Source organism: Myxocyprinus asiaticus, chromosome 22 (genome assembly GCF_019703515.2).
Source record: "Myxocyprinus asiaticus isolate MX2 ecotype Aquarium Trade chromosome 22, UBuf_Myxa_2, whole genome shotgun sequence".
In the NCBI taxonomy this organism is placed as follows: Eukaryota; Metazoa; Chordata; class Actinopteri; order Cypriniformes; family Catostomidae; genus Myxocyprinus; species Myxocyprinus asiaticus.
In genome coordinates, this window is record NC_059365.1 from 5,261,049 (window position 1) to 5,280,635 (window position 19,587).

At 38.1% G+C, this 19,587-nt stretch overlaps 1 protein-coding gene across 1 annotated transcript in view; it reads left to right on the forward strand.

Moving 5' to 3' along the window:
* The first annotated feature begins 1,122 nt into the window (after positions 1–1,122).
* The window catches only part of thoc2 (THO complex 2), a 101,751-nt gene continuing 83,286 nt past the window's right edge, over positions 1,123–19,587 (forward strand). The window contains exons 1-8 of the mRNA XM_051649426.1: positions 1,123–1,205; positions 2,798–2,853; positions 7,156–7,247; positions 10,900–10,951; positions 12,188–12,258; positions 12,990–13,111; positions 15,945–16,078; positions 16,695–16,855. Of these exons, the coding sequence (XP_051505386.1) occupies positions 1,141–1,205; positions 2,798–2,853; positions 7,156–7,247; positions 10,900–10,951; positions 12,188–12,258; positions 12,990–13,111; positions 15,945–16,078; positions 16,695–16,855 (753 nt within the window). The 5' untranslated portion in view covers positions 1,123–1,140. The remainder of the gene's footprint in view (positions 1,206–2,797; positions 2,854–7,155; positions 7,248–10,899; positions 10,952–12,187; positions 12,259–12,989; positions 13,112–15,944; positions 16,079–16,694; positions 16,856–19,587) is intronic.

The following is a 19,587-nucleotide window of genomic DNA, read 5'->3' on the forward strand; positions in this document are numbered from 1 at the left end:
ACATGCAATGTAAATATGAATGATAGCATTTTATAATGTAAAATAAAATATAAAACTTTGCATTTGGCATATTTCTGAGCGTCCTGGGGTTTGCATTATCTCTGTGAAAGTAATTTCATTCCCAGCCAAGACATTAATATTTTGGGTTGATTAAAATAAATATTACCGGTTTAACACAAGTTAACCTCAACTGACAGCATTTGTGGCAAATTGTGGCTAAAGTTGATTACAACAAAAATGTATTCCGACTCGTCTCTTCTTTTCTAAAATAAATAAATAAATAAATAAATAAATCTGTGATCAGATAGAGTTGTTCAATGAGGCACTTACAATGGAAGTAAATGGGGCCAGTCCGTAAACGTTAAAATGCCCTCTATTTCAAAAGTACGTCCACAAGACGTAAACAATATGCATGTTAAGATGATTTGTGTGATAAAACTGCTTACTAACCTTTTTTGTGTAAAGTTATATCCACTTTTAGAACTTGGTTGCCATGGCAACGTAATCACATAAACCCTAAAACGACCGTAAAAACGATGATTTAAACAACTTTACAGCGCGAATAATACACAAAGTTTTAACAAAAGAATTTATGTGAGCTTTTATAAAATTATAAGTTTCACATTTTTTATACTTTAAACCCTCCACATTTGGGTCCCTTTCACTTCTATTGTAAGTGCTCTACTGTAACATCGTTTTTTTTTTTTTTTAAAGAAAAGTAGGGACGAGTCAATTTGTTTGTTGTGTTATTTATGCCACAAATGCCGTCAATTAAGCTTAACCTGTAATGAACCAGGAATATAATTGTTATTGTATTTTGTTTGTTTGCTTTTGAATTTAGCAAGAAAGCCTGTTTGTGATTATTTTTTTTTATTTAATAGAGGAGCGCTTGTTTCAAATAAAAAGGGGAAAATAACATAGCAATTTCTTAAATAAATAAATAAATAAATAATAATAATTATATATATATATATATATATATATATATATATATATATATATATATATATATATATATATATATATATAAAATTAATACAATGAAAAAATGCATGGACGCGCGCGTGTGGCGTTTGCGTCACGCGCTTGGCTAAACATCCGGCGCGCGCTGCTGCTGCGAGTGTGTGTGGAGGAAGAAAGATGGCGGTGCTGATCCTTTCGTCTGACTGGATCAAAAACTGGGACAAATCCGGCAAAAATGAGTTGTGAGTAAGGTTGTAGTACCCAGACGGAAAGCGGGGATGGAAATGAAGCGATATGCATTACATTCGTGCGATATCACCGCGCGTTATGGTCGAAATAATAAATCATATTCTCTTCATTGTGAATCGCCGCTAGTGTGCGTGAAATACTCATTTATTGAAAGTTCATTAAAATATCGAATAAGACTGCAGATACTGAGAACCAAACAGAAGATAACTCCTATTGTGTTGTAGTATGTGTCTATAAATGGTTTAAAGAAGTACATTAGAATTTTTGTTGATGAATTTAACGTCAGCGAGCTAATAGTTAGCATTAGCTTGTGTCTCCATATCGGTGTGTTACAGTATATGTGATGTATGTTACATACAGGTAAACATGAGATCATACACCATGTTCAGAGATTCAGTGAATGTGTTTAGATGTTAAATGCTTGTATAACATTGGTGTGAACTGTGCTATAGTGTTGAATAGTATCTCATACTTTTATGAACAATATGATATTCACCAGATATTGCTTGTTTCAAAAAATAGTGAGCTGCCTACATAGATGGCATTTTCAGGCATCATTGTCACAAAACCTTGTGAGTGCTTACCTTGCCTTCTATGAGAAGATCTACATGTAAATATGCCAGTGGATGTTTTGAACAGACATACATGTGCAGCTCTTGAAATTGGCAATTGTTCAGTTGAAATTTAAAGTATCCCAGGTTCAGTACAAGTTAAGCTCAATCAACATAATTTGTGGCATAATGGTGATTGCCACAAAAGTTATTTCGATTTGCCCCTCCTTTTCTTCAACAAAAGCAAAAAATGGAAGTGAATGGGCCAGTCTGTCAACATTAAATACTCACTGTTTCAAAAGTATAGCTACAAGACGTAAACGATATGTGTGTTAACATGATTTTAGTGTGATAAAATCACTTACTAACTTTTTCTGTGTAGTTATATCCAATTTTACAGTTTAGTTGCCATGACGACATAGCACCGTAAATCCGCAAAAACTGGTTAAACAACTTTAAAGCTCAAATAATATGCAAGCTTTAACAGAATAAATGTGAGTGCTTTTATAAAATTATAAACTTCCCATTTTTGCTTTTAAACCCTCTGAAAATTGGCCCCATTCACCTTCACTCTAACCTCAATTTTTTTTAAGAGAGGGACAAGTCGAAATATTTTTTTGTGGTAATCAACATTATGCCACAAATGCTGTTGATTGAGCTTAACTTGTACTGAACCTGGAATATTCCTTTAACTTTCTTTCCTAAAAAGACAAACCTACAGCTGAAGAAAGAGGGTTTAAATTTGAATTTTTGTTTTTTTATGATAAATGTATTGATTTGCTGATTATATGTCTGTCAGCCTGAATGCAAGCATTTGATAGTAGTACAGTGAAACATTTCACAGGATAAACTAGGTATACCATAAGATATTTTCAACTGTAATACTGTAAGTTTTCAAATGACCTCGTTCATCTACAAAAATGTGAATCCTTGCTGCCACAGTCTAGGTAATTAATGGGAAACACTGATGATTATTGCTCATATGTTATTGAAAACACATACTCAGAAACTCATAATTTATTTTCTCTTTCTAGTTTACAGTTTTGCCAGGACCTCGCAGGGAAACCCAGTGTTCATGAGTTTGTTAAAAGTAAGTAAAACACACCTATGCACTTTGCATTATTCTGAGGTATTGTGTACTTCTGCATTATGTTCATGACCTTAAAGGTGCTGTAAGCGATTGTAGCCGTTCTTGAACTTACACAAGACCGAGCTGTTAAATTAGACACACCCCCTCTTTTCGAAACACCACCCTCAAAAGGTACTGTTGAGACCGTCAACGAACTGTCGTGGGTATGTAATTATTTTGGATTTAAAGACATGCTTTACTGTTGTAGAGATGAAAAATTGTCACTGTAGTGTTTACCTCATTCCACAAGTCAGTGAGCTGTCATCAAACAATTTATGATCACATGTATGTGACTTCATATTTTATATTATTTTTTTCAATAACTGAAGTACAGGAAGTACTTTCGAGAACTGAAGTCAAGGAGCTCAATCAAATATTCAAATTATATTTTGGTTGCATTTGTGAGTTGATAAATGTTATTGTGTAAAATAGTCACATAATATCGTAGATATAGATGGCATCATGATGAAGGAAAATTATGTGGATATATTGAAGCAACATCTCAAGACATAAGCCAGGAAGTTAAAGCTCTGTCGCAAATGGGTCTTCCAAATGGACAATGACCCCAAGCATACCTCCAGAGTTGTGGCAAAATGGCTTAAGGACAACAAAGTCAAGGTATTGGAGTGGCCATCACAAAGCCCTGAGCTCAGTCAGATAGAAAATTTGTGGGCAGAACTGAAAAAACATGTGCGAGCAAGGAGGCCTACAGACCTGACTCAGTTACACCAGTTCTGTCTGGAGGAATGGGCCAAAATTCCAGCAACTTATTGTGAGAAGCTTGTGGAAGGCTACCCAAAACGTTTGACCCAAATTAAACAATTTAAAGGCGATGCTACCAAATACCAACAAAGTGTATGTAAACTTCTGACCCACTGGGAATGTGATAACAGAAATAAAAGCTGAAATAAATAATTCTCTCTACTATTATTCTGATATTTCACATTCTTAAAATATAGTGATCCTAACTGACCTAAGACAGGGAATGTTTTCTACAATTAAATGTCAGGGATTGTGAAAAACTTAGTTTTAATGTATTTGGCTAAGGTGCATGTAAACTTCTGACTTCAACTGTATGTACCTAATACTTATGCAGCAAGACGCTGATAAGAGAGCAAGGCGTACAAGACACAAATCGCCAAAGGCCTCAACTAAGGGGCCGTTCACTCCGAACATGTCTGTCTTTTTCTATGTAAACCTGCTCTAGACCAGGGGTCGGCAATCTTTTTGACATGGAGTGGCATTTTTTTATTTTCCTGGTCAATGGCTGCGCCGATCAACTATTTAGTCCTTTTCTGTGAGTCGCAGCTGCAAAATCCTAAAAATATATTTCCAGGTTTAATGTATAAAATAGACTTGAAAAGATTTTTGATCCCCTTTTAATCGTTTAATGTAATTTTGAGTGTGACTGGTTTAAGGACAGTGTACCTGTATGCTGGGTTGGAAATCTCAAAGATTAATAGTGGTGATTTCCTTATTACATCACATGTTGTTCAGAAACAAATGAAACACTGAATGTACGCTGTCATCCACGCAGCCTAACTGAAGCAAAGCGGGCATGTTTACTCGCTTGATTAACCGAAAGTGAAGCGCTGCCGGCTCGTGATGCACAAATGGCTTGCACGCGCTGCACGAGTCTGTTGTGTATACTGCAGTCTCGTCACGTTTTTACTTTTTGTTTAGCCTTCAATTCAGCTCATGAAAACACGCTGCGTGATCATGAGGAAGGATTACATGTATGTAGATTGGAATGCAGGTGTGGAGTTTCATATAAATAAAATACTCCTCTCTCACCGTTGCTGGCATGCCAATGATTACCCCTCCACGTGCCATAGGTTGCCGACCCCTGCTTTAGACGGACGTCTTTGACTGTTGCGTTATGTCTCGCTGTTTTTTTTAGCATCTCATACAGTAACGATGCATTTTTTTTAGACACTGTCAATTTAAAAGTAAATTCAACCTTTAAAACATATCTTGAGACACCCGCGTTCTGTTTTATTGGTTGCACTTCATCTGTTTTAGCCCAAGAATGTAAATTGTCATGAGTTCTTGGCACACATCCAAAATTCAAAAGCTCATTTTAGCATTCGAATGTGGAGTTATGTTAAATTTGGCGAATATTCACATTTTAATTTGACAGCCTTTATGTGCAGTGTAGACAGCTTCATTTATAACAAGATCATTCGTGTGAGTGCTGAACACTGTGTGTGGAGCATCAGACTGATGTTAAATATTACATACCGATGTTCTGCTTGCACACCGTGTACTGCATGATAGTTTTAATACATTGTCATGTGACCTAAAACTTGCTGTGAAATCACTGAGTGCATTACATGCACAGCAGTATGCTGGTAACTAAAAAAAATCGGCTCATTCTAAAAACCCACTATTGCGAGAAAACCGTTTTTTACATGAGATTGGAAATTGTTTTTTTTTCTGTGGTTTTGACTTCAAAACATAAACAGGCACCCCAGAGTGTTTATTTTATTTTATTTATTTATTTTTTAAACTCGGAGTAGACCTGTCGTGATTATTAAATAATCATCTGATCGTGGTTACTTGATCTAACTGTGTTTTTTAAAAGATAACCGCGATTATTGTGCACTTCAAATTCCAATCACATTTTAATTCCCAAATAAGGGAATTTTAAGCGAATATATAAATGTCTTCAATGGTGTGTTTGTGTGCCATTTGGTTGAACTCCAAGCGTTACTGAGCCGCACTGCAGATGTCAACCAGATCAGTGTGTGAACCGCTTCTCAAACTCCCTAGGAAATATAAACTAACAAATATAAACTTTGATAGTGAACGCAAAGCGCTCCGGCTTCACTTTATACGATCATGTAATGGCTAACGCAATGACACAGAGGAGGACGCACACTAACTCTGTTTCTGTGAAGTGGTAAAATGAAATCTCAAAGGTTTTGCTTCATGAGAAAAAAGTGCTTTTGGGTTTAATCAAAGAGCATTAAAATAATGTGTGAAAATGAAGAAATTAGGACAGTAATATTTTAATATTGCATAATATTATATAATATAAATATAAGGAAAATATATTTTTTATTATATTTTTAACAAACAAAATAAAATTAATATTTATAAATGAGTTATAAAAACAACAGTGTAAATGTAAAATTGACCAAAACTAAAGTTGACCAAAAAGATACTTATTTTAAGTATTTAGAAATATTTTGATATGTAAAACATTATTGTATTGTTTTAAGCCTTAAAAGGAAATCATATATCCCTATTTTATTATTTGATTTATATGTTTGTAGTTAAATATGTTAAAATGAGGTCTATGAAGCACACATGCACCTTAAGAAATATGACCATTTATGACAATCGTGAAATCCCTAAGAGACAATTAATCGTCATAGCCCTCAAACAGACAATTAATCGTCATAATAGCAATTATTTGTTTGATAATCATCAGTCAAATTTCATAATCGTGACAGCCCTATGCAGAGCTAAATCAGGGTAATAGGCAAAAATCTTTGTGTGCCTTTCGGTTATGCTTAAACAGTTTAAAAAAAAAAAAAAAACTTTGAGATGTTTACATAGTTTTACATGTTTAGCATGTAAACACACTCAATCATTGTGTTGACATGCATGCTCTTGTAAATGCACTGATCTTCCAGCTATGTCTGTTCACACTTTGAAATCTCATGTCAACACAGTTTTTTTGGAACATCTGCTTGTAACATTATTTAAACCCATTTACCGCAGTACTTTAATCACAATTCACATATTTGAGGAGGCAGTTCCCATAGTGAAAGTGTTATGAGGTGATGTGTGAAGAGCTTTATATGCCAGATATTCCGCGACTTCGCTTAAATGAGTGTCAAAGCGGCTTAAGAAAGTGTTCTTAAATTACATGGACATACCTGTTTGTTTGCATATTTTAAAGCTGAAACTAAATGTTTTGATGCAGGTGCATTCAATTGCAGTTGGTTTGTTTTGTCCTGGTCATTTTAAATAAATCGGTAGGAAAAAAACCCAGATTCAGTGATTCTCATTGTTTTATGCCAGATTGTTGTTAAAAATTCCCGAGGTATTACTTCCAATTTACTGGAAATGGAAGGTCAAGTCAGTAGTAGTATACAAAGGTAGTATGCTATTCCAAACATAGCCACTGTCAGAAGTATAAAGAAAGTAATGAGGTTTGTGATGAGAATCTCTTAGTATTGTTTAGGTGTTATCAGTATGGCAGTAGGAAACGAGAGCTGTTATTGAGACTGCTGTCACTGTTTTGTCTTGTAGATCTACAGACAGCCTTGTATGAGCTCTGCTGGCATGTTATCCAGGGCAATCTGAAGGTGGACGTGGCTGCCAGTCTGCTGGGTGATGTTATGGTGAGTGCTGTTCCTGTCTCATAACATTCAGCCCCTGCTGTCATTAAAACACAATAAAAATACCATTTCCCTCACCTCACCTGAACTGTGTCAGGTAGAGCTGACTGTGTGTCTCATTCAATGTGTAAAGATTATGTGAGGAAAAATATGTAAGCAATGTGCTGTTTACTGATTAGTAGGTTTTCCTCTGCCATATAAAACACTTGGTTTACTAGTCTTTAGGCTGGGGGGCCTGGGTAGCTCAGCGAGTATTGACGCTGACTACCAACCCTGGAGTCCTGAGTTCAAACCCAGGGTGTGCTGAGTGACTCCAGCCAGGTCTCCTAAGCAACCAAATTGGCCCGGTTGCTAGGGAGGGTAGATTCACATGGGGTAACCTCCTTGTGGTCGCGATTAGTGGTTCTTGCTCTTATTGGGGCACGTGGTAAGTTGTGCGTGGATCGCGGAGAGTAGCATGAACCTCCACATGCTACGGTGTCATGCACAGCGAGCCACGTGATAAGATGCGCAGATTGACTGTCTCAGAAGTGGAGGCCACTGAGACTTGTCCTCCACCACCCGGATTGAGGTGAGTAACCACGAGGACCTACTAAGTAGTGGGAATTGGGCATTCCAAATTGTGGAGAAAAGGGGATAATAAAAAAAACTAGTCTTAAGGCTGGACACATATGATTTTGAGGTCATAGTTCACCCAGATAATGAAAATTCTGTCATTTATTCACCGTCATGTTGTTTCAAAACCATGTAACTTTGTTTCCTCAAAAAGAGATGTTAGGCAGAATGTTAGTCTGTTAACATTTGAAATGCAATGAAAGTGTTTCATCTTTGAGCAAACACCTTGTGAAGTTCTGCCAGGTCTATTCCATCCCATCACCCTCAGCCTTACTAAGATGTGAGATGTAAAGTTTGCCATCTTGTACGTGTCTTAATTAGGTTTTCTTTAAACTCTCAAATCAGACGTTTGCTCTCTCGCAGTAGAAGCGTTTGATCTGTGGAGCGTGGAAACAGTGTCATTCCACAGAGCGCTCTCTGCTGTTGTGACATCTTATATAGGATGATGAAACTACTCTTCTAAACACTGCTGAAGTGTAACAGTGATTGATCACTGACTTCGGTGGCTTCTCTTACATCTAGTGTGTTGTCCACCACCCTCCAATGAACTGCAGTTTCCACCTGGAAAATAAAGAGACAGTGAAGCCGATGTGCTCACTTGGGCTGGGTAAAAATATTGATTTTCTAATGCATCACAATCTTCATTTGAACAAACTCAATCTTAAATCTCAAGATCGATCTTTTACTCCATGCGCAACCATCTACAATGCAAGTAAATCACTGGCACATGTGTCTAGATTTCGTGCAATGTGACTAAAAATGTCTGTGATTTGCCACTGGCTGGTCAATTTTCAGATTTCACTTGCCAGTGTTTGAGTAGTATAGTGGAGAAAAAGTTCAGCAATGAGATCTTTTCACTGCATGTTGAGAGTAAAAGAGCTAAAGTTTGATTTTGTGTAATGTGTGTCCAAGACAAAATCCACAAATCCATTTTTCATTTCCCTCTTAATATCCTATCTGTTCTTTATAGTCATTTGTTGGTCAGAAACAACAAAAAATAAACATTTAATTCTAACCTTACATAACACAGATGCGGTAAAGAAGCCATAAATTGCATTCAACCTAAACACTTCTTGGCAATTCCATGGAAATGTCAACCATACCATGAAAAAATAGTTTTAAGCAAAGAAACAAACCCCTTTTTATTGTTCATTTAGGTCTATATTTTGCTGTGTACAGTGCTAAAATTTTGTTTTTCCACCTCTTATGAGGGGTGCACCATTTTTAAATCTAAATTCTATTTTCAATTAGCCATATTTCATTGTTGCAAAAGAGGGGTTGAAGGACTTTTTATTTGCACTTTGTTAACAATAATCATTTTCCAGAAAGACAAGGAAATGTCTGAGAAATACACAGATGAGCTAAAACATTATGACCACCTGCCTAAAATGCTGTTGGCCCTCCATTTGCCACCAAAACAGTGCCGACCCGCCAAGGCATGGACTCTACAAGACCCCTGAAGGTGTCCTGTGCTATCTGGCACCAAGACATTAGCAGCAGATCCTTCAAGTCCTGTAAGTTGCGAGGTGGAGCCGCCATGGATCGGACTCGTTGGTCCATCACATCCCACAGATGCTCAGTCGGATTGAGATCTGGGGAATTTCGGGGCCAGAGCAACACCTTGAACTCTTCAACATGTTCCTCAAACCATTCCCGAACAGTGTGTGCTGTGTGGCAGGGTGCATTATCCTGCTGAAAGAGGCCACTGCCATTAGGGAATACCATTGCCATGAAGGGGTGTATCTGGTCTGCAATGATGTTTAGGTAGGTGGCACTTGTCTAATTGACATCCACATGAATGGCCGGACCTAGGGTTTCCCAGCAGAACATTGCCCAGAGCATCACATTCTCTCCACTGGCTTGTCGTCTTCCCACAGTGTGTCCTGGTGCCATCACTTCCCCAGGTAAACGACATACATGGCTGTCCATGTGATTTAAAAGAAAACAGGACTCTTCGGACCAGGCAATCTTCTTCCATCTGCTCCAAGGTCCAGTTCCGACGCTCGTGTGCCCATTGTAGGCGCTTTCGACGGTGGACAGGGGTCATCATGGGCACTCTGACTGATCTGCGACTCCGCAGCCCCATATGCAGCAGGGTGCGAAGCACTGTGTGTTGTGACACATTCTTCCCGTAACCATCATTACAATTTTCTGTGACTTGTGCCACAGTAGACCTTCTGTCAGTTCTGACCAGATGGGATAGCCTTCATTGCCCTTGTGCATCGATGAGCCTTGGGCACCCAACACCCTGTGGCCGGTTTGTGGTTTGTCCCTCCTCGGACCACTTTAAAAACTTTACAGTATTTTGACACAAATTCATGTCACTTGGTAGAAGCTTGCCAGATTTGGCAAATGCGACATGGGACGGGTTGGCATCATTGGAAAAATATAAAAATAAAATATGACCCAGACTATATTAAATGCGTGTTGAAATAAGGATAATGGTTTTTGCAGACCGCAATTTGTTTTATGCTGTGACTTATTGGGTGCTGATAAAGAAACCAAACGCTGGGGGCCTGGGTAGCTCAGTGGTAAAATACGCTGGCTACCAACCCTGGAGTTCGCTAGCTCGAATCCCAGGGCATGCTGAGTGACTCCAGCCAGGTCTCCTAAGCAACCAAATTGGCCCGGTTGCTAGGGAGGGTAGGAGTCACATGGGGTAAACTCCACATGGTCCCAATAATGTGGTTCGTTCTCAGTGGGGCGAGTGGTGAGTTGAGCGTGGTTGCCGCGGTGGATGGCGTGAAGCCTCCACACACGCTATGTCTCTGTGGCAGCGCGCTCAAGTCACGTGATAAGATTCGCGGGTTGACGGTCTCAGACACGGAGGCAACTGGGATTCGTCCTCCGCCACCTGGACTGAGGCGAATCACTACGTGACCACAAGGACTTAAAAGCACATTGGGAATTGGGCGTTCCAAATTGGGAGAGAAGAAAAAAAAAAAGAAAAAAAAAACGCATAAACTATTCTTAATAAATAAATGTATAAATACATTTTTTGGTGTGTTATTTATAGATTTTGTTTTTGTTTATTATTCAGGACCTGCGGGACGACATGCCATCTATTTTAGCTGATGTTTTCTGTATATTAGGTAAGTCTTGTCATGTGATTTTACTAATATGCTTAATGCAGTTTGTTTAAGTGTCTTATTTTAGTTAAGGAAAGAGAGGCTATGTTTACTGTATATTGAGAGACAATTTTCTTACTCGCCTGAGTGAACATGCTTATTAGACCACATTCATGTGTCCACATAAATGCTCTGGTGCTCTAACAGATGTTTGCATAAATCTGCTAAATTTAAAAAATGCAGAGTTTTACTGAACTTATTAAATGCTCATGTTCAAGCCTGCTGTGATGGATTTAGATGTTATTTTTGATGTTTATGCTACATGTATAAACATTTCTTTAAATCTACAAAGAGGGACAGTGAGTTTGTTACTGATTCTGTCTCTGTACGTTATTGTATTGTAACATCTCAAAGGTAATATACTACATGTCAGTACCATATAGAAAGGTGACAATGTCATATTGCAGCAGAGAATGATGTGAACTTACATTGTCTTTAATTTATACTGATTCAGTGTTTTTTGGCAGTTTTCTGTAAATATTCTTGCTATGCCTAAATTTGAGATCCTCGGTTAAACAAATTGATTAAAAGATTGATTTCTACTGGCTTCAAATCCAATTCCACAGTTTAATTACTGTGCATCATTTGGCTTTGTTGCATGCAATATTTCAAAAAATGTAAATCCATTGTAGTCATTAATTAGAAGCGCCAATGAGACACATTTTATTTTAGGCTTTATACAAAATACAAAATGATACATAAATTAGTTCCAGTCCAAGATGTTTATTTTTCAACACAGAGTTCCAGCCATGCTAAAAACAAAATAAAGTAACCGCTGCGATATGAAACACCCATTTGCCTGGCTACTGTGTATATACATAACTGCACAGCATTTATAGAGCCCAACTACTAACCCTATTTTACATATTTGGGGATATATTAAGAGGTCTGTTATGGGTCATGCTTAACAACGGCATTTAGCCATGTCTCTATTCACATTATTGCACGTCCTCTTATACCTTATTGCTCAGTTTTAAGGTTAAAGTCTAATGTTGTCTTAATGTTTGTGGTTTGCCCCCCCATCCCTCTGTTAAATTTGTATAATTCTGTATCATGCAGTCACCATTTGATCAGTTTAGTCTAAGTAATCCTCATTCATTGACACAAACTGACTTGTGCCCAGTAATCAGTGTGCTTCAGTGTTATACATGTAACACTTTATATATTCAACTCTTGACTTAATATTTCTTGCTTTTGCAGATATTGAGACTGGTTGTCTGGAGGAAAAACACAAGCGTGATCATTTTACCCAGTTGGTTGGAGCCTGTTTGGTGAGTCTCACACATGCCGGTATCCATCTGAGTTTGTATTTCTCTTCACAGCCACTATGTGGCAATAAAGTGCTGTGAGACACAGCCCTTATCTCTCCAGCATTACAGCACACACTGCTGTTGGGGAAGTGCCTTTCTTTGCGCTTGCATACGTAAGCGGGTGGCCCGATCCCCTGACTCTGAAGATTAGCTGCATTAGAGTATTGAGTGACCCAAATTCTATCCTCTAGTGAAAAATTAAACTGCACTCACAAAGGGCCACTTTCCCTGAATAAACCTCCAGCACTGCACTAGAGGGCACTGCGTGAGGGGCTTTCACACTTTAACAGCAGCACTGGGAGAATTTCTGTGCACGGCCTCAAACCAGAGCACGTTTCACATCTTCGTTGTGGCAGAACAGAATGATTTTGAGAAGAGAACAGTTTGTAATGGCAGTCAGGGTGACTCATAAAGACCTGCAGTGCGTCTGCTCTCTTATTCTCATTTAAAACACTGTAAGTCTGATTAGTATGCAAATACAGGCTTGTTATGCAGTGTTATTAGTGTCTTATGTAAGTGTAGCTAAAGGGCATTGGGGTGCGGTGTGGGCAGTGTTGTACTGATGGCTGCAGTAAAGCGTTATTCTAGTATGTTGTTGAATTTAATATCTTATCTACATGATAAAGCTCCCGCAGCTGTCGTTATGTGTTCCTGAAGAGTGTCTAATTAAAGTGATTATGTCTTGTCTGTAGTTCTGTGTTCCTGATGGTGTGCTGAAGGAGAGGTTGGATCCAGAAACGCTGGAGTCTCTGGGTTTGATTAAACAAGCACAGCAGTTCAACCAGAAGATTGTCAAAATCAAGACCAAACTATTGTAAGTCACATTTTAGCAGTTCTGTCACTTAATGTGAAATTAATCTCAGTTTGGGAATAGAGGTTTGTAGGCCTACTTGGACAGCATTGATAGTCTCAAAACCTAGTGAGATGCCAATCTAGGCTGGATTTTTGGGCATCGAAGTCTTAAAATCTAGTGAGCAGGCTACCTAGTCAGCATTGTTGAGCATCATAGCCTCAAAACCTAGTTAGCTTCCTATCTAGACAGTGTTTTGGGAATGATAAATTCTTAATCTAGAGTTTCCAATTTAGTCAGCAGTTTTGGACATCATGGTATGAAAACCTAGTGTGCTGCCTACCTAATAGAATTAATCAGTTACAAACCTAGTGAACTACATACCTAAACAAGATTATGGGCATTATAGTTTCAAAACCTTGTGTGCTGTTTACCTAGACAGCATTTGTGGCTAACATCACCTCAAAATCTAGTGAGCCGCCTACCTGAATGCACTTTTTTTTGGGTATCATAGTCTCAATTTCTAGTGTACTAGCTACCTAGACAGCATTTTGGGCATTAGAGTCTCAAAATCTAGTGAGTTGCCTACTTGAACAACTTTATTGGGCATCACACTCTCAAAATCTAGCATGCTGTGGACATCATAGTCAAAAAAAACATCCTAGTGAGCTACCTACCTAGACAAGATTTTGGGCATTACAGTCTCAAAACCTAGTGTGCTGCCTACCTAGACAGCATTTTGGGCATTACAGTTGCAAAACATAATGTGCTGTCTACCTAAACCTAGTGAACTACATTCTAGGTTTTAAGACTATAATGACTACAGTGCTGTCTAGGTAGGCAGCACACTAGGTTTTGAGACTATAATAATTAAAATGCTGTCTATGTAGGCAGCACACTAGGTTTTGAGACTATAACAATGTCGACCGATAGTGGATTTTGCCGATACTGATAACTAAGGTGGTGGGAAAGGCTGATAACAGATTAATCGGCAGATAGTTTTTAACATCATAATAAAATAAAATAAAAATAGTTCTTTCTTTACTATGGCGGGCAAAGACAAAGAGTCCAAAATGAATAAAATCCCAGATGCAGTTTTTTGTTCAACCAAAATCCCAATAATAAGAAAAAAATGAAGCTTTAGTGTATAACGCGGGACTTTTAAGTATAAACAAGCCCAAAACAGGGACTTTTATTTTTAAATGACTTAATGATGAAAAAACTATCAGCAACCATTGACATAGATTTTTGCCGATAATGATAGTTCCAAAAAGCAACTACCTGCACCGATTAATCTGTAAAACTGGTATATCGGTCTACCTCTACTCACTAGGAAGTTTTTTTACTATTATGCCCAAAAAATGCCTGTTTGAGCAGCACACTAGGTTTTGAGAATTGAATACCCAGAATGCTGTCTAGGTATGTAGTTCACTAGGTTTGGAATAGATAGGCTCACTAGATAGGCAGCTAACATTTTGATGCTATGATGCCCAACAGTGATGACTAGGTAGACTGCTCACTAGATTTTGAGACTGTATGGCTAAAAATGCTGTAAAGGTAGGTGGCTTGCAAGATTTTGACATTGTTGCCCCAAAAATGCTGTCTAGGTAGGCAGCTCAATAGATTAAGACTATGATGCCCAAAAATCCAGCCTAAATAGGCAGCCTTTTTTTGGCATTATAGTAAAAAAAAAAAAAAAAAAAAAACATCCTAGTGAGCTACCTATCTAGACGGTATGTTGGGTGTTATAGTCTCAAAATCTAGTGTGCTACCTATCTAGACCGCATTAATCAGCTCCAAACCTAGTGAACTACATACCTACTGTAGACAGCATTTTGGTCATTAGTGTCTCAAAACCTAGTGTGCTGCCTACTCAGACAACATTTATGGCATCACAAGCTCAGCCTAGTGTGTTTCCTACCTAGACAGCATTGTGGACCTTATAGTCTCAAAGCCTAGTGTGTTGCCTACCTGGACAGCATTTTTGGCTATCATCACTTTAAAATCTAGTGAGCTGTCTACCTAGACAGCACTTTTGGGCATCATTGTCACAAAGCCCAGTGAGTTGCCTACCTAGACAGCATTTTTGGGCATTATAGTCTCAAATCCTAGTGAGTTGCCTACCTAGACAACATTTTTGGGCATTATAGTCTCAAATCCTAGTGAGTTGCCTACCTAGACAGCATTTTTGGGCATTATAGTCTCAAATCCTAGTGAGTTGCCTACCTAGACAACATTTTTGGTTGGTTATTTGTATTATAAAATATTAGGATTATTTTAACTCTTTTTAGCAAGTTATCATTTACAATTCTGACCTTGGTGAAAACATGTGGTGTTAGAAGTACAGGTAATAGTTTTCAGACTCAATCATTGGGTAAAAGATACCTTTAATTCCTGTTCTGAAAGTGTGTTGTGTTGTTCAATTTTCAGGCACAGGTTACTGCTTTATGTGCATTCAGCATGTTGTTGTAAATCTAAATGCTCTCTGCCTCATTTTGCTGTAAATGGAAGGCGTAGCACTGAGCTCCCCTGATGGTGATTAATTTCATGCATTTTTGTGGGTCTTTCTTAATGAGTTTTTATCAAGATTAGAGAGCACTCTTCCCTGGCAGCCCTCTCTGTACACACACCACATTTCTTTCTGTTCCATCTCACAGTCGTGTCATTAACATAAGCATGTTAGGGTGAATTAATTGGTTTCGTGTCCTCTTACGAAATGCCTGACGGATGTCTAAGGGCAATGTTAGCTTCTACACTCCTGCCCGTGACCACCAGATCTTCAGTTCTGATGCACTTCATTAATTTCAGATGACTGCATTAAATAATTTTCTCATGTAACCTTCCTGTCACTCTGTAGTTACAAACAGCAGAAGTTTAATCTTTTGCGAGAGGAGAATGAAGGTTACGCTAAGCTGATCACAGAGCTCGGTCAGGATCTGTCTGGGAATCTCACCAGCCATCTTGTCCTTGAGAACATCAAATCTTTAATAGGTGGGTGTTTCTTCGACTATGTACTCTATTGGCCTTATAAACTTCCTTAAAGCACGCTTTTCACACTGGCTTGTTTATTTGATTTGTCTACTAGCAGTGTCCAACAGTTGATATGTGTCATCACATTTACATATTTTAACACTGCATATTTTCACAAAATTGAAGCTTAATTAGAAAAGACGCACAATAAAAATGTGTGCATTTGTGTAATTTTCCTTGATTTTTCTTTTTCATAACACATCTCATTTAATTTCAAGCATGCTCTTCACTGACACTGTTGTCTTCTTAGTTACCGAGAACACTGACTTCTGAAGAAAAAAAAAAAACGTATGCCATGATTTATTTACACAAATTTATGTAAATAATTTTTGCACTGTAAATACGAGAACAATGAAATTCATAAGGCACTTATGAAATGTTTTGTTCAAAGTAAAGACATAGCATGTTAGACATTTTCATTTCAATTAATACTAGCATGGACTCTAAATCAGTATGATGACTGGGACAATGACCCAGAAGTTTTTAGATCATTTGAGTGAACTCAGACCATTTGTTATAATATAGCTATGATGAGTTGTTGAGATCATGAGGTGAGCATTCAGTGTTCTGTTCTCAGGATGTTTCAATCTGGACCCGAACCGTGTGCTGGACATCATCTTGGAGGTGTACGAGTGTCGCTCTGACCACGATGAGTTCTTCATCCCCCTCATCAAGTCTTACATGTGTGAGCACCAGACCCTCTGCCACATGATCGGCTTCAAGTTCAAGTTCCACCAGGTACGAGATCACTACAACAACTTAGAACTCTAGATGCCTAAACCATTGTTCTTCTAAACAAACCTTGAGGGCTCACAGATCAAATGTCTTTGTTCCATGCTAGTTAAACACATACAGGTGTGACCGAATGCATTTTTTTCAAGCTCGTTTCCACCCGTTCTGTCGGAATATTTATCAGTAAATATTATATCGCTGTGGTTTGAACATACCCCATATACCTTAAATATTAAACTTCTGTGCGTAACTCATCCTGCACGTTTGTGTTACAGACAGGGCTTGACATTATCTTTTTGGCTCACTGGCCGCTGTGGCTAGTGGTATTCCAAATTCACTAGCCCCTCAGCATTTTCATTAGCCAAAATCCCCCACCCCACAAAAAGTGATAAATCTAATTGGAAACTGTAAATGCTTGCATTTTAACCACTTAAACCATTCTAAATTGCACTTGCCTAATATGAAAGTTTACCATTGTTCTTCCAATATTTTTTTTTTTTTTTTTTTTTTACAGTTTGTACTTACAAGGCCATAAGCACAGGTCAGACCATGGATAGCTCCACATTACTGTTGTTAGGCTAATAGTCTTTTATTTATTTTTTTATTATTAAATAAGCAGCATTTGTTATGAAAAACTAATAGCCTAAACACGTTAAGAAACCTTTAAATACAACTTTCACAGTTCCATGGAATACAAAACGAGATGCTAGGTACAGTTGAAGTCAGAAGCTTGCATACACTTAGGTTGAAGTAATTAAAACTAATTTTTGAACCACTCCACAGATTTCATATTAGCAAACTATAGTTTTGGCAAGTCATTTAGGACATCTACTTTTTGCAAGACACAAGTAATTTTTCCAACAATTGTTTACAGACAGATTTTCACTTTTAATTGACTATATCACAATTCCAGTGGGTCAGAAGTTTACATACACTAAGTTAACTGTGCCTTTAAGCATCTTGGAAAATTCCAGAAAATGATGTCAAACCTTTAGGCAATTAGCTTCTGATGGGCTAATTGGAGTCATTTGGAGGTGTACCGGTGTACTATGTATTTTAAGGCCTACCTTCAAACTCGGTGCCTATTTGCTTGACATCATGGGAAAATAAAAATAAATCAGCCAAGACCTCACAAAAAAAATTTGTGGACCTCCACAAGTCTGGTTCATCTTTGGGAGCAATTTACAAATGCCTGAAGGTACCACGTTCACCTGTACAAACAATAGTATGCAAGTATAAACACCATGGGACCACGCAGCCATCATACCGCTCAGGAAGGAGACGCATTCTGTCTCCTAGAGATGAACGTAGTTTGGTGCGAAAAGTGCAGATCAATCCCAGAACAATTGCAAAGGACCTTGTGAAGATGCTGGAGGAAATAGGTAGATAAGTATCTATATCCACAGTAAAACGAGTCCTATATCGACATAATCTTAAAGGCTGCTCAGCAAGGAAGAAGCCACTGCTCTGAAACGCTATAAAAAAGCCAGACTACAGTTTGCAAGTGCACATGGGGACAAAGATCTTACTTTTTGGAGAAATGTCCTCTGGTCTGATGAAACAAAAATTGAACTGTTTGGCCATAATGACCATCATTATGTTTGGAGGAAAAAGGTTAAGGCTTGCAAGCCGAAGAACACCATCCCAACTGTGAAGCATGGGGGTGGCAGCATCATGTTGTGGTGGTGTTTTACTGCAGGAGGGACTGGTACACTTCACAAAATAGATGGCATCATGAGGAAGGAAAATTATGTGGATATATTGAAGTAACATCTCAAGACATCAGCCAGGAAGTTAAAGCTCGGTCGCAAATGGGTCTTCCAAATGGACAATGACCCCAAGCATACCTCCAGAGTTGTGGCAAAATGGCTTAAGGACAACAAAGTCAAGGTATTGGAGTGGCCATCACAAAGCCCTGACATCAGTCTGTGGGCAGAACTGAAAAAGTGTGTGCGAGCAAGGAGGCCTACAACCCTTACTTCGTTACACCTGTTCTGTCTGGAGGAATGGGCCAAAATTCCAGCAACTTATTGTGAGAAGCTTGTGGAAGGCTACCCAAAACGTTTGACCCAAGTTAAACAATTTAAAGGCGATGCTACCAAATACTAACAAAGTGTATGTAAACTTCTGACCCACTGGGAATGTGATGAAAGAAATAAAAGCTGAAATAAATCATTCTCTCTACTATTATTCTGACATTTCACATTCTTAAAATGAAGTAGTGATCCTAACTGACCTAAGACAGGGAATGTTTTCTACAATTAAATGTCAGGAATTGTGAAAAACTGAGTTTAAATGTATTTAGCTAAGGCGTATGTAAACTTATGACTTAAGCTGTAGATTAAACTCAGCCACCATTCACTTTCATTGCACCTTTTTCCATAAATAGAAAAATTCATGAATCTTTTTTCCAATCATGGAAGAAAGATGGTCCTATGGGTTTGGATCAAGATAAAGGTAAGTGAATGATGAAAGAATAGTTATTAATAATAAAAATGAAGGCTTATAGATTCGCCCTAATCGATTTCCTATGCATACCAGTTTCCAGTTAGTGTAACTTCAGTAAAAACATTTTAGTTTGGATGATGTGTATTTTAAAAACCTTGTAACCGATGTTGATGGATTGCACACTGCTATCTCTTTACCGTGTCAGTTTGAGAGGTTTGAATTCCTTAGTGTAGTGTGTCAAAGTAGAAGGTTCTCAGTAGAATTCAAATGTGTCACATAAGTTTGTGGTC